The sequence below is a fragment of the Sciurus vulgaris genome (assembly GCF_902686455.1).
Source record: "Sciurus vulgaris genome assembly, chromosome: 11".
NCBI classification, from domain to species: domain Eukaryota; kingdom Metazoa; phylum Chordata; class Mammalia; order Rodentia; family Sciuridae; genus Sciurus; species Sciurus vulgaris.
The window spans coordinates 45,165,725-45,181,112 of NC_136472.1; the positions used below are offsets into that span (position 1 = coordinate 45,165,725).

A 15,388-nucleotide genomic window follows, 5' to 3' on the forward strand; every position below is an offset into this window, starting at 1 on the left:
TGCGATCATTCAATGCCTGCATTTGCTCTTTCATCTCATCATTCAGTGCGAGCATTTGCTCTTTCATCTCATCGTTTGCTTCTCTGATCATTTTAATTATGTACATTCTGAACTCCTTTTCTGTCATTTCTTCTGCCATGCTGTCATTGGGTTTTATTGATATAACATCTAGATTTGTTTGTGGCATTTTCTTTCCTTGTTTTCTCATATTGTTCAGGTATCAGTGGACCGCTGAGATATTGCAGATTTCCTCTATTGACTTACAATGTCCCTGAAGATTTCTATATATATCCCCTCTTAGCCTTCAGTAGGCTGAAGTCATGGAGGAAGTTGATAATGGGGTGCTCCACAAGGAAGCTGCCTCTCTAGGAGTGGTGGCCTTCAGGTGGGGTATATTCCCTGCTAGTGGGCAGAGGTGCCTCCATTTGTTGACCAATGGTCATCCAAAGGGGAACTAGGCTGCGGGCTGAGGTAAGGCCTGTTAGGTCCTGAGTCTCTGGTTTTACCGTCCTTGTGGGGAAACCTCACCCGGCAGGGAAGACTCACCCGGTGGGGAGGTCTCGCTGTTCAGTTCCCTCCTAGAGGTTCGCCTCAATTTACAGCCACCGCCTGGGCTGGGTTGCCTTCCTCTGCAAAGTTCCCAGGGGCCCGGCCCCACCTCCTTTGCCTGGGAGCCTCACCCTTCGCAAATGAATCTCCTTAGGCTGCCCCTCCTCAGAGAATCTGCCCCCAGTCCTGTAACCTTCGCTCTGCCCTTAAGCGTGTCTCTGTGGGGCTCTTCCACCAAGAAGCCTCCTAAATCCTGGGACCCTGCTCTGCACCTAATCGCCTGGCTATGTGGCCCCTCCTCTGAGCAGCCACCTGGGGCCCCGTACAATCGCTCTGAGTCCCAGAGACTCGCCACACATCTCTTCCTCCAGACAGCCGCCCAGTGTTCCGGTGTGGTCACTAGGAGTCCAAGAAACTCACTGCGTGCCTCTTCCTCCCACCAACTGCCCATAGCCCTGGACAATCAATCACTCCGAGTCGAAGTGACCCTCCCCTTTCCTCCTCCTCCTCCTCCAAGTAACCCCTCGGGTGTTCAGGAGCGGTCGCTCTGAGTGGCTCTGAATCCAAGTGACCCGTTGCACGCCTCCTCTGGGCAGCCCCCCTGTATTCTGGTGCAGTCGCTTTAAGTCCAAACAACTCACCAGTCGCCTCCTCCTCTGAGCAGCCACTTGGAGCTCTAATGGAGTCACTCCGAGTCCAAACGACCCGCCGCGCTCCTCCTCCTCCTCCTCCTACTCCTCCGGGCAGGCCCCGGTGTTCAGAAGTGGTCTGAGCCCAAACAGCTCGCCACGCAGCCCCTCGTCTGGCAACCGCCTGTAGCTCTGGGGCAGTCACTCTGAATTCAAGCGGCCACGCTCCTCCTCCTCCTCCTCAGGGCAGGCCCCGGTGTCTGAGTCCACACAGCTCTCGCCGCTCCTCCCTGGGCAGCCACCGGAGCCCCAGTGGTTGCTCCGAGTCCCAGTTCTGTGCTGAGCGGCCTCCTCTATGATGCTCCCAGTTGTCCGAAATCACTGCTCCTGCGGGGGGAGGGGCATCTCACCGGCAGCTCCACTCCACAAAGTTCCCTGCGCTCCGGGACCACCGTCCCATCCGGGATGCCTCCCCAACGGGAGAGACTCACCCGGCTGCTTTGAGTTGGTCCCAAGTCTCTCAATATCTCCTCTTTTGAATCCTGAGTCCTGGAGCAACATGAAATGCAGCCACCCTCTAGGCCGCCATCTTGAAAACCTTAATCTTAATTTTAATTAAAGTGTAAATAGTCACTTGTGACTAGTGACTCCCATATTGGATAATGGTGATCTAGAACATAATTCCTGATTCCCTTCCAAAACTAATGCACAAGTTTTCCCAGTTTTTATAATTTATATATAATTTGTTCTCAAATTGAAATTGTGCCATATGTTACTACACATAAGAATCCATAGAATTTGATACTTTCATCTTCATTTTGCTGATGGAGGACTGAGATAAAGAGGTGTCAAAACCGGATAGCTAATAAGTATTTGGTTAACATGGGTAAAGCTGGTATACAAACCTTGGCCTATTTTCCTAAAAACCTGTATACAGCAAGTCCTTTTCCTACAAAGGGATAAATTCCTTTATAATATTCTTCATAATTCGGTAGTGTGTGGTGTATATATGTCTGTGTTTTGCCAATTTAGAATGTCCATTCTTATTTTTTTTAAATTTATTTTTATTGTAAACAAATGGGATACATGTTGTTTCTATGTGTGTACATGGAGTAAAGGCATACCATTTGTGTAATCATACATTTACATAGGGTAATGGTGTGTGATTCATTCTGTTATTTTTTCCTCCCTCCCACCCCTCTTTTCCCTCTATACAGTCCCTTCTTCTTCCATTCTTGCCCCCCTCCCACCCCCCATTGTGTGTCATCATCTGCTTATCGTGAGATCATTCGTCCTTTGGTATTCTGAGATTGGCTTATTTCACTTAGCATGATATTCTCCAGTTTCATCCATTTGCCTGCAAATGACATAATTTTATTATTCTTTATGGCTGAGTAATATTCCATTGGGTGTATATATATATATATATATATATACACATATAGATAGATAGATTGATAGATATAGATATATAGATAAAACTGTGGTATAGTTTCTTTATCCATTCATCAATTGAAGGGCATCTAGGTTGGTTCCACAATCTGGCTATTGTGAATTGAGCAGCTATGAACATTGATGTGGCTGTATCTCTGTAGGATGCTGATTTTAAGTCCTTTGGGTATAGGCCAAGGAGTGGGATAGCTGGGTCAAAAGGTGGTTCCATTCCAAGCTTTCTGAGGAATCTCCACACTGCTTTCCAGAGTGGCTGCACTAATTTGCAACCCCACCAGCAATGTATGAGTGTACCTTTTTCCCCATATCCTCGCCAACACCTATTGTTGCTTGTGTTCTTGATAATCGCCATTCTAATTGGGGCAAGATGGAATCTTAGTGTAGTTTTGATTTGCATTTCTCTTATTACTAGAGACGTTGAACATTTTTTCATATATCTGTTGATTGCTTGTACATCTTCTTCTGTGAAGTGTCTGTTCATTTCCTTAGCCCATTTGTTGATCGGATTATTTGTATTCTTGGTGTAGAGTTTTTTGAGTTCTTTATAGATTCTGGAAATTAGCGCTCTATCTGAAGTATGAGTGGCAAAGATATTCTCCCACTCTGTAGGCTCTCTCTTCACATTACTGATAGTTTCCTTTGCTGAGAGAAAGCTTTTTAGTTTGAATCTATCCCAGTTGTTGATTCTTGCTTTTATTTCTTGGGCTATGGGAGTCCTGTTAAGGAAGTCTGATCCTAAGCCAACAAGTTGAAGGTTTGGACCTACTTTTTCTTCTATAAGATGCAGGGTCTCTAGTCTGATCCTGATGTCCTTGATCCATTTTGAGTTGAGTTTTGTGCAGGGTGAGAGATAAGGGTTTAGTTTCATTCTGTTGCATATAGATTTCCAGTTTTCCAGCACCATTTGTTGAAGAGGCTATCTTTTCTCCATTGCATATTTTTGGCCCCTTTGTCTAGTATGAGAAAATTGTATTTATTTGGGTTTGTGTCCATGTCCTCTATTGTGTACCATTGATCTATCTGTCTATTTTGGTGCCAATACCATGCTGTTTTTGCTACTAGTGCTTTGTAGTATAGTTGAAGATTTGGTATTGCGATACCCCTGTTTCACTTTTCATGCAAAGGATTACTTTAGCTATTTGAGTTTCTTTTCTTCCAGATGAATTTCATGATTGCTTGCTCTATTTCTGTAAGGTATGTCATTGGGATTTTAGTAGGAATTGCTTTGAATCTGTATAGCACTTTAGGTAGTATGGCCATTTTGACAATATTAATTCTTCCTATCCAAGACCATGGGAGATCTTTCCATCTTCTAAGGTTTTCTTTAATTTCTTTCTTTAGTGTTCTGTAGTTCTCATTGTAGAGGTCTTTCACCTCTTTTGTGAGATTGATTTCCAAGTATTTTATTTTATTTTTTGATGCTATTGTGAATGGGGTAGTTTTCCTAACTTCTATTTCTGAAGATTTATCAATTATGAATAAGAATGCATTAGATTTATGAGCATTGATCTTATAACATGCTACTTTACTGAATTCACTTATGAGTTATAAAAGTTTTCTTGTGGAATTTCCAGGTTCCTCTAAATTTATAATCATGTCATCAGCAAATAGGGATAGTTTGAGTTCTTCTCTTCCTATTCATGTTCCTTTAATTTCTTTGGTCTTTCTAATTGCTCTGGCTAGAGTCTCAAGAACGATGTTGAATAGAAGTGGTGAAAGAGGGCATCCCTGCCTTGTTCCAGTTTTTAGGGGGAATGCTTTCAGTTTTTCACCATTTAGAATGATATTGGCCATGGGCTTAGCATAGATGGCCTTTACAATGTTAAGGAATGTTCCCACTATCCTTATTTTTTGTAGTGTTTTGAGCACGAAGGGATGCTGGATTTTAACAAATGCTTTTTCTTCATCTATTGAAATAATATTGTGGTTCTTGACTTTAAGTCTGTTGATATGGTGAATGACATTTATTGATTTCCGGATGTTGAAAAAACCTTGCACCCCTGGGATAAAACCCACTTGATTGTGGTGCACTATCTTTTTAACATATTTTTGTATGCGATTTGCTAAAATTTTGTTGAGAATTTTTGTGTCTATGTTCACTAAGGATATTGGTCCGAAATTTTCTTTCCTCCATGTGTCTCTGTCTAGGTATCAGTGTGATATTGGCTTCATAAAATGAGTTTGGGAGGGTTCCCTCCTCTTCTATTTCATGGAATACTTTGAGGAGTATTGGAATGAGCTCTTCTTTATAGGTTTTGTAGAACTTGGCTGAGAATCCATCTGGTCCCAGACTTTTCTTTATTGGTAGGCTTTTGATGACTTCTATTTCATTACTTGAAATTGATCTATTTAAATTGTGTATGTCCTCCTTGTTCAGTTTAGGTAATTCATATGTCTCTAGAAACGTGTTGATATCTTTGAGATTTTCTGTTTGTTGGAGTATAGATTTTCAAAATAGCTTCTAATTATGTTTTGTATTTCACTCCTTTCTGTATTGATATTTCCTTGTTCATTCCGAATTTTAGTAATTTGAGTTTTCTCTCTCCTTCTCTTTGTTAGTGTGGCTAAGGATTTATAAATTTTGCTTATTTTTTCAAAGCACCAACTATTTATTTTGTTAATTATTTCTATTGTTTCTTTTGTTTCAATTTCATTGATTTCAGCTCTGATTTTAACTATTTCCTCTCTTCTACTACCTTTGGTGCTGGTCTGCTCTTCTTTTTCTAGGGCTTTGAGCTTTAGTTTTAAGTTGTTTATTTATTGATTTTTTTCTTCTTTTATTGAATGCACCTCATGAAATAAATCTTCCTCTAAGTACTACTTTCATCGTGTCCCAGAGATTTTGATATGATGTTCCTTTGTTCTCGTTTACTTCTAAGAATTTTTTTCCCTCCTGATGTCTTCTGTTATCCATTCATCCTATAATAGTGTATTATTTAATCTCCAGGTGTTGGAGTAGTTTCCATTTTTTATTCTGTCATTTATTTCTAATTTCAATCCATTATGATCTGATAAAATACAACGTAGTATCTCTATCTTCTTGTATTTGCTATCATTAGCTTTATGGCATAAAATATGGTCTATTTTAGACAAGGATTCATGTGCTGCTGAGAAGAAAGTGTATTCACTCTTTGTTGAATGGAATATTCTACATATGTACATTAAGTCTAAATTATTGATTGTGTTTTTGAGATCTATGGTTTCTTTATTCAATTTTTGTTTGGAAGATTTGTCCAGTGGTGAGAGAGGTGTGTTAAAATCACCTAGAATATTGTGTTGTGGTCTATCTGATTTCTGGAATTGAGAAGGATTTGTTTGAGGTACATATATGAGCCACTGTTTGAGGCGTAGATATTTATGATTTTTAGGTCTTGCTGATTTATGCTTCCCTTAAGCAGTATGTATTGTCCTTCTTTATACCTTCTGACTAACTTTGGCTTGAAGTCCACATTATCTGAAATGAGGATGGATACTCCAGCATTTTTGCTGTGTCCATGTGCATGGTATGTTTTTTCCCACCCTTTCACCTTTAGTCTGTGGGTATCCCTTTCTATGAGATGAGTCTCTTGCAGGCAGCATATTTTGGATCTTTCTTTTTCATCCAATCTGCCAGTCTATGTCTTTTGATTGATGTGTTCAGGTCATTAACATTCAGGCTTATTATTGAGATATGATTTGTATTCCCCATCATTTGGCTCATTTTTGTTTTTTGACATGACTTGGTTTCTCCTTTATTTGTCTATTCCTTTAGGCTAGTTCCTCCTGTTGCTGATTTGCATCATTATTTTTCATCTCTTCTTCATGGAATATTTTGCTGACAATGTTCTGTAATGCTGGCTTTCTTTTTGTAAATTCTTTTAGCTTTTGTTTATCATGGAAGGATTTTATTTTGTCATCAAATCTGAAGGTAAGTTTTGCTGGGTATAAGATTCTTGGTTGGCATCCATTTTCTTTCAGGGTTCGAATAATGTTGTTCCTGTCCCTTCTAGCTTTTAGGGTCTGGATTGAAAAATCTGCTGATATCCGTATTGGTTTCCCCCTGAATGTAATTTGATTCTTTTTTCTCACAGCCTTTAAAATTCTGTCTTTATTTTGTATGGTAGGCATTTTCATTATAATGTGCCTTGGTGTGGGTCTGTTGTAATTTTGTGTATGTGGAGTCCTATAAGCCTCTTGTAGTTGATTTTCCACTTCATTCTTCAGATTTGGGAAATTTTCTGCTATTATTTCATTGAATAGATTGTTCATTCCTTTGGTTTGTTTCTCTAGGCCTTCCTTAATCCCAATAATTCTTAAATCTGGCCTTTTCATGATATCCCATAATTCTTGTAGATTCCGTTCATGATTTCTTACCATCTTCTCTATTTAGTCAACTTTGTTTTCAAGATTAAATATTTTTTCTTCAATATCTGAGGTTCTGTCTTCCAGGTTTTCTCTCCTATTGGTTATGGTTTCTATGGAGTTTTTAACTTGGTTTATTGTTTCCTTCATTTCAAGGATTTGGTTTTTTTTTTTTTTTTTTTTTTAGTATCTCTAACTTTGAAATGATCTTTTGCTTCCCATATTTGCTCTTTTAACTGTTGATTGGTGCAATAATTTCATGCCTGTATTTGCTCTTTCATCTCATCATTCAATGCCTGCATTTGCTCTTTCATCTCCTCATTTGCTTCCCTGATCATTTTAATTATGTACATTCTGAACTCCCTTTCTGACATTTCTTCTGCCATGCTGTCATTGGGTTTCATTGATATAGCATCTAGGTTTGTTTGGGACATTTTCTTCCCTTGTTTGCTCATATTAGTCAGATATCAGTTGGACTCTGAGATATTGCAGATTTCCTCTATTGGCTTATAGTGTCCCTGTAGATTTCCAGTATATCACCTCCTAGTCTTCAGTAGCCTGAAGTCTTGGAGGAACTTGATAATGCAGTGCTCCTGAAGAAAGTGCCCCTCTAGAGATGGTGGCCTTCAGGTGGGGTACATTCCCTGCTAGTGGGCAGAGGCACCTCCACTTGATGTCCGATGGTCTGCCAAAGGGGAACTAGACTGCAGGTTGGGGCGTGGCTTGTCTGGGCTTGTCTGCCCAGGCCAGTAGAGCCTAGTTTTGCACAGAAGCCTCTTGCTGGCCGGCCCTGCTCTGAGAAGCTGCCTGCGGTACGGGCCACCACTGGGTCTGGGTGGGGGCTGGCTGTGTGTGGAAAGTTTCTCACTGGGCAGTCCTGCTCAGAGAAGCTGCTTGCAGACCAGGCCTGCCACTGGAGGGAACCTGGCTATGTGTGGAAGGGAGAGCCCAGCTGTTCACGGAAGCCCCTTGCTGCCCAGCCATGCTCTGAGAAGCCACCTGTGGTCCGGGCCCGCCGCTGGGTCCATTCTTATTTACTGATGTAGGAAAATAACTCATATACATTAATCATGGTTCAATCCTTAAATTGATGCCATTTTTTTCTTTTTTACTGGGGTTCGGCCCCCAGTACCGATGTACTACTGAGTCACATCCCCAGACCTTTTATTTTTTATTTATTTTATTTAGAGATAGGGTCTCATTGAGTTGCTTAGGGCCTCGCTAAGTTGCTGAGACTGGCTTTGAACTTGTGATCCTCCTGCCTCAGCCTCCTGAGCTGCCGGGATTACAGGTGTGCACACCACCACATGCAGCTTGATGTCATTTTTTTTATGCTTGAAAAATATGTGCATAAGCCAATCAAGTTCCTTTAGAAAATCATCTCACAAGGGTCACGAGGGATAATGCAGTGTGATGAAAAAGAAAAGGAAATGGAAAAGTCCACCAAACTCCCAGTGGCAAAACAATAGTATAATTTTGTTTTGGGAGAGTTGGAGGGTTCTTGAGATTCTTTTCATTTTTATCATAATTCATAGAATATTTCAAATGTCAGTTTTAAAAAAGGTCAACTGGTTCTTTTATACACGGAAAGGCCAAGTAATATCTTCTTTCATGTAGTTACATTTTTAATACAATCTTATGACAGGAAAACAATGATGTGCCTAGTAATTCAACTTTGTATAAAACCAAATTTTATGTTATGTGAGTCACTCAGATTAAAAAAAAATTTTTCTTTTAAAAAATTTCTTTATGGCAGCATGTGACTTTTGCCTCAGAGAAAGATAGTGAGCAAAGTAATAGCTATGTTTTGTTAAAGATGTGTCTCCTTATCCCCACCCCATCAGATTCAAATCCATCAAACTGAATATTCAAGAGGTAACGCATTATCCAGATCATTTCATCTGCAATTAAAATGGTGTTGTAATAAAATGTTATTTGATATAAATTTTAATATAAATCAGTTAATTACCTTTTCTAATTGTTATTGAAAAAGCTCAAACCATGGTACCAAAAAACAAAACAAAACAAAACAAAAAAACCCACCCATAATCATTCAAAATGAAAGCTTGAACAGTAGTACAAGCAGGTGTGCATATTTTTTTTCTTGTATCAGAATCACAAGTTTGAAGGAAGCTCAACTTAGTGAGACTCCATCTGAAAATATAAAACAAATAAAAGCTGGGAAAACAGCACAATGGTAAAGCATCTCTGGTTTTAATTCCAAGCACTGAAAAAAATAACAGAAAAGAAAATCTATCAAATAATTTATGGCATTTTCGAACTTTGTTGCGCTTTGTTTATTTACAGATTATCTGTTAGGTATCTATATGTGCAATGTGATATATGAAGTTTAGAGACAGAGGTATTATTCAGTTCCTGTGTTTGAAGTGTTTGTGAAGTTTGACAATAGATACAAATAATCTGTCACATTATACCAATTATGATATTTAGAAAATTCCAACTCAGGAGCATTATGATGTGATGACAAACTAGATGGAAGTCTAGGTTCAAATTCCCCATGAATCAGCCTGTAAAAGTTTTTACCCTTGTGCTTCATTTCCCTATCTTACACAAAAAGTCACAATCGTATTTATCTTAAAGGAATATTAAGAGTGATCATATAAAGGAAGACAAGTAAAACTACTTTGAAAAAGCATAACTTGCTATGAAAATGTCAAGCATTCCATTTTACTTCAGGAATATTTATGAAGTCATTGAATCACTTTTCCTTAGACTTTCAATTTTAATCCAGAAACAAAACTTGAAGTCATAAAAGACAGAAGATGATTTAAAAATTCAAATACAACCTTTAATTTTCTGGTCTCATTCTTCAAGTTTTATTCTATCCAACCTCTCTAACAAATCTTTGGAAGGTGAGTTGAGCTGATTAATTTGGATTTTAATAACAGGGTTTCAGAAAAAATCTCAGAACCACATTTTTAATAAATCACATTGTTGTGTCTCTTCCCCCAACTCTCATTCAAAAAGGTGACTATAGGGGTCATTTTTCTGTCATCATTTAGTTCAATGAAATCATGTGGCTTTTTTTTTTTACAATCAACAAAATAATTTAAAACACGTGTGGTCAAATTCTATACTAGCTTAGCTAATACTGGCAAGAACAATGGGTAACAACCAGGGCACAGAGAAAACATGTTCAGTCAAGATGATGAAAAAAATGGATTAATTTTGATTTTGGTCCATTTCTCCTTTATTAACTTGAGAATTGTCCAGATTTTCATTTATCCTTGAAGATACAGATTTCTGTGTGGTTATTTCATTTAGTCCAGTTCAGCTTTAAAAATAGGGACAGAACATATTTTTTTTTAAAGATACTGTCTTGGCCATTTGCTTTTTAGTTTAGTAAAATGGTGATTTTGTAAAAATGTATTTGGTTTACTAAAATGATAATTTTGTAAAGATGTAGAGGAAGGGTGTCCACTCAGAAATTCTCCTGGGGCATTTGTGGCTGTACACAGACCATCTCCTTCTTTGAAAGGGAATTTCATTTGTAGGATGGGAGATGGTTTCCAAAAATAGCATGATTATTCCATTCCTTGTCTTTGATTCCTGTTCTTATGCATGTTCACAGATCCTTCCTTGAGTTGGTTACTTCCTCATTTCTTGAACCTGGGCAAGACTTATGAATTGCTTAGACCAATAACATACAGCAGAAGAAACACTGTACAAATACTAGTGTAGGCCCCAGGAAGCCTTGTATATTTTGGCTCCTTCTCTGAAAATTCTGCTAGTTTCTGGGTACAAAAGCTTGGGCTAGCCTGCTGGAAGACAGTAGACCAAGTGGAGGAGACAAGCCATCCCAGATGAAGTCAACCAGCCCTTAGCCGATGAAGCAGCTGCATGTAGTCTTAATTAGCAAACAAGAGCTTCCCAGCAGAACACCCCCTGAGTAGCAAGAACATGGGCTAAGTACATGGATATTCTTTACAGCCATTAAGTTAGGGAGTGAGTTTTCATGTAGCAATAGCTGATACAAATGACTGTCATGTTACCTTGTGGGAGAACCCCATGTGGTGTTCCCTGATTTCATTTTCTTTTTTAACTTTCTTAGGAGGGATATATATACTAAAAGACCCCAGGATGTACTGCTGTCTTAAAATCTGTCTTGGCAAAGCAAAATGTGCCAATAATTATTTCCAGGAAGAACAAATAAATATTTTTAAAAAGATACATGAAAATACCCTATTCCTTAGGAATGTGAGGATATTCAGAAATCAGGCAAAGAAATTTTGTGAGTTTGGATTATGTTTGGAGAAAGAAGATTTACATATGACAAATTAGCTGGTGAAACATATAATCTTACAGACTCAAACTATAGGAGGATTTGGTCTTTGGCCCGCTTTGTGGGAAATATGTTGAAGCTCACCTTACCCCAGGTGGATGGTGGAGGGCTGGATAGTCAGTGTGAAAGCTTAGCTTCCCAGTTGTGTAAGCCACATTGTTTGCATCAATTTTGTCTTGCACTTGCCAAGTATGTCTGTAAAATACAAGGAACACATGTTTAAGCAGATTGTCACTAAGCTAGAGTGAATGTGTTAGAATGAATTAGATGTGTGTGTGTGTGGTGGGGAGGGAATGGTAACTTGGTTTTATGAAATAGTTAACATAATGACTATGAACCAGAAAGGTAGTGTGACATTTCTATGTTTAAAGTGACATAATTAACATCTCCTCATTTCTTCCCTCAACAAAACTATATCTTCAGCCGAGTAACAGAGTTCATAATGAAGTGTATGTGGGATTGTAGGTCATCAGGTTTTATTTATTTTTTTTTAATAGCTCAATGTGTGTAACAGAATGAACCTTTGGAAAGTGAACAATTCAGTGGAATTCAGTACATTCACAAGTGGCAACCGTCACCACTATATATCTGGTTGTTTTGTTTGGCTTTGGTGGAAGCATACTTGGGATTGAGCCCAGGGCCTCATGCGTGCTCCATGAGTGTTTCACCACTGAGCTGCATCCACAGTCTCTATATATTGTAGTTTAAAAATGGAGGAACTTTAGATTATGCAGAGGGAAATGAGAGGGAGGAGGGGAGGTATGAAAATGGTAGAATGAGACAGACAACATCACCCTATGTACATGTATGATTACATGAATGGTATGAATCTACATTGTGCACAATCATAGAAACGAAATGATGTACCTCATTTGTGCACAATGAATCAAAATACAGTTTGTAAAAATTTAAAAAAATTAAAAAAGTATTTCTATCATTCTTAACTAAAACCTCTTATTCGCTAATAAGTTTCTTACTGTTCTGCTCTTCCTCAGGTCCTTGGCAGCTGTTAATTTGCTTTTTCTCTCTATACCTATTTTGAATATTTAATTTATATGGAATTATACAGCATGTGATGTGTCCGACTTTTTTCACTTAGCATATTTTCCAGTTTTCTCAAATTGTAGCATGTATTAGTATATAATTTTTTTATGACTTAGTATTGTGTTGTACAGATAACCACAATTGTTTATCCATTCATTCATTGATGGACATTTGGGCTGTTTCTACTTTCTGGTTATTTTAAATAGTGCCAATAGAGCACAAAACATGTGTACACAAATACTTATTTGAGTTTTCAATTTTTGGATATGTACATAAGAGTAGAATTGTGAGATCATATCATAATTCAGTGTTTGAGGAACTGCCGAATTATTCTTCATAGCATTCCACATCATTTTTTATATTCCAACCAGCAATGTGTAAGAGTCTCATTATTTCTACAACTTTACCTATACTTTTAATTTCCCTTTTTAAAAAAAAATTATATTGTCAGACATGGTGGTGCCCACCTGAAATTCTGAAATCCCAGCAACTTGGGAGGCTGAGGCAGAAGGATGGCAAGTTTGAAGTCAGCCTCAGCCAATTAGTGAGATCCTTAGTGATCCTTAGTCACTTAGTGAAACCCAGCCTCAAAATTAAAAGTAAGTGAAAAGAACTGGAGATGTGGCTCAGTGGTAAGCACTGCTGGATTCAATCTCCAGTACCAAAAGAAAAATATTTATTATAACCTTTCTAATGTGTATGAAATTTTATCTTATTGTGCTTTTCATTTGTTATTTCTTAATGAATAAGCATGTTGAGTATCTTTTCATGTACTTTTTGGCCATTTGTAGAATTATTTGTAGACTTGTTCATTCTAGTCTTTTGCAATTATTTTGGTACTGGGGATTGATTCCAGGGACACTCTAACACTGAGCTACATGCCCAGTCCTTTTTACTTTTTATTTTAAAACAGGGTCTTCCCAACTTGCCCAGGCTGGCCTCAGACTTGTGATCCTCCTGCCTCAGCCTCAGCCTCCTTAGCATCTGGGATTACAAGTGTGTGCAACCATGCCAAGTTCTTTGCCTATTTTTAAATTGAACTTTTTATTTAGTTGTAAGGGTTCTTTATATAGCCTGGATATTGGACTCTAATCAAACATATGATTTGTGAATATTTTCATCTCTTCTTAGGCAATTTTTCATTTCCCTACTAATGTCCTCTAATGCCACAAAGTTTTTAAGACTGATAAACCAAATTTTTCTACTTTTGTTCTTGCTCACGTTTTTGGTGTTGTATCTGTGAATTCATTGCCTAATTTGATGTCATGAAGATTTTCCTCTAAGATTTTTATGATCTTAAATTTTATATTTCTGTCATGGATCCATTTTGAGTTAATTTTTGTATATGACGTGAAGCTGAGTTCAACTTTATTCTTTAGCACTAAAGTGGATATTCAGCTGTTGCAGCACCAAGCTCCTAAATGCACCCTGTCCCAATTACACTCCCTTCTCTCTTCTCCAAAATAACCATAGCTGTGACTTCTATTGTGATTTCCTTATAGTTCCTTAGCGTTTTGTCAGCCAAATGTGCAGCACTGCTTAGTTTTGTTCAGAAAACAACAGATATATGTTTTAAATCTCTTAATCTACAACTTTTCCTTCCAATTTATTCCAAACTGTTCTTCCAGTTTACTGTTTGAAGAAAACAGGGAGTTTGACCTACAGAGTGTCCCTGTCTGAACTGTGCTGACTGCACACCCATGCTGCTGTTGGAGAGGTTCCCCTGTCTTCTGTATTCTTGGAGAATTGGCAGCTGGATGTAGAGGTTTCACAGATTCTATTCTCTCTCTTTGGTGGAACTGTGGGTTACCAGTGTGTGTGTGTGTGTGTGTGTGTGTGTGTGTGTGTGTGTGTGTGTGATTTGTAAAAGTTGTAATGCCTGCATGCCTTTTTGTGATGTTTGTACACATTTATGCTCAATGGCTAGATTCACTAATTCATCCAGGGTTCTAAATAGTGAAGTAACAAACTGATAATTTATTTTTATTTATCAGGTGGATTATTTTTAAAAAGATATGCTTTTCCTTAATCTACTATTTGTTTACCCTGTACAATATCTTCTATAAGGATGATTAGATAAACACTTGATGCCATCTATTTATCATTTGTAATGTAATCAATTGGATTCCTACCTCTCCAAACTGAACAGTAAGTTCTTTAAAATATAACATTATTGATAAATATGTGTTAAAACTAAATTGAGGTGATATTTGTATAAAATTATGAATGTACTAAATGACACAGAATAGTCACAAATTACAAAAAAAATGCTTTGTCTTAAAAAGTAAAAAAAGAATAAATAAAGAACCAAGGGTTACTTGTAATTCTGTGACAAGAACATAAATCATTATGCAAACTTTGCAAGATATTTCTCTTCAAAGATTGAAACAATGGTTAATAAGAAGGGAACTGCATTTCAAAGTACAGTTTTGAAAAAGTGAGCTTTAAAATAGTTGCTACATATATATGCCAATTTATTTCTGTACAATGTCTACTTATTAACTTATCTTAATGTTCATCAAATCATTTTTGGATAAATATATTTAATAGTCATACTATTCCAGGCATGGATTCAGTATTAGCAATATCACAAGGCAGCTGAGTGCAGGGATGCACATCTGTAATCCCAGAAACTGAGACACGATGGTCACAAGTTCAAGGTCAGCATGGGTAACTTGGTAAGACCCTATCTCAGATTAAAAAAAAATAAAAAGGGTTGGGGATGTAGCCCAGTGTGAGAGCACTTCTGGGTTCAGTCCCCAGTACTCCAAAGGAAAAAAAAAAAAAAAAAAAAGAAAGAAAGAGACAACTCGAGGAAGGAAAAAGACAAATATATAATTACAAAATTTTAGAGATAAGGGCTATAATGAGAGTAAGCCAAGGTACAGAGATGTGGGTGTAGGGGAGAACAGAGATGATGCTTTGGTAAGTACACTGCAAATAATTGACATCTTTTATGTTGAAAACCAAATGAACGAAGAGAAGGAGAAACGTGAAATACTGGGAGCTGTATGTTAGGTGGAGGACACCGTAGTGAAAAGGAGCTGAGTTTGGAGTGTGCCTGGCGTGT

General features: G+C 37.9%; 1 protein-coding gene across 4 annotated transcripts in view; it reads right to left on the reverse strand.

Moving 5' to 3' along the window:
• BBOX1 (gamma-butyrobetaine hydroxylase 1) overlaps positions 1–15,388 on the reverse strand; it is a 112,507-nt gene that overhangs the window by 45,245 nt on the left and 51,874 nt on the right. For all 4 annotated transcript variants that reach the window (XM_079101868.1, XM_079101867.1, XM_079101869.1 and 1 more), the window contains one exon: positions 11,364–11,469. In XM_079101868.1, the coding sequence (XP_078957994.1) occupies positions 11,364–11,469 (106 nt within the window). The remainder of the gene's footprint in view (positions 1–11,363; positions 11,470–15,388) is intronic.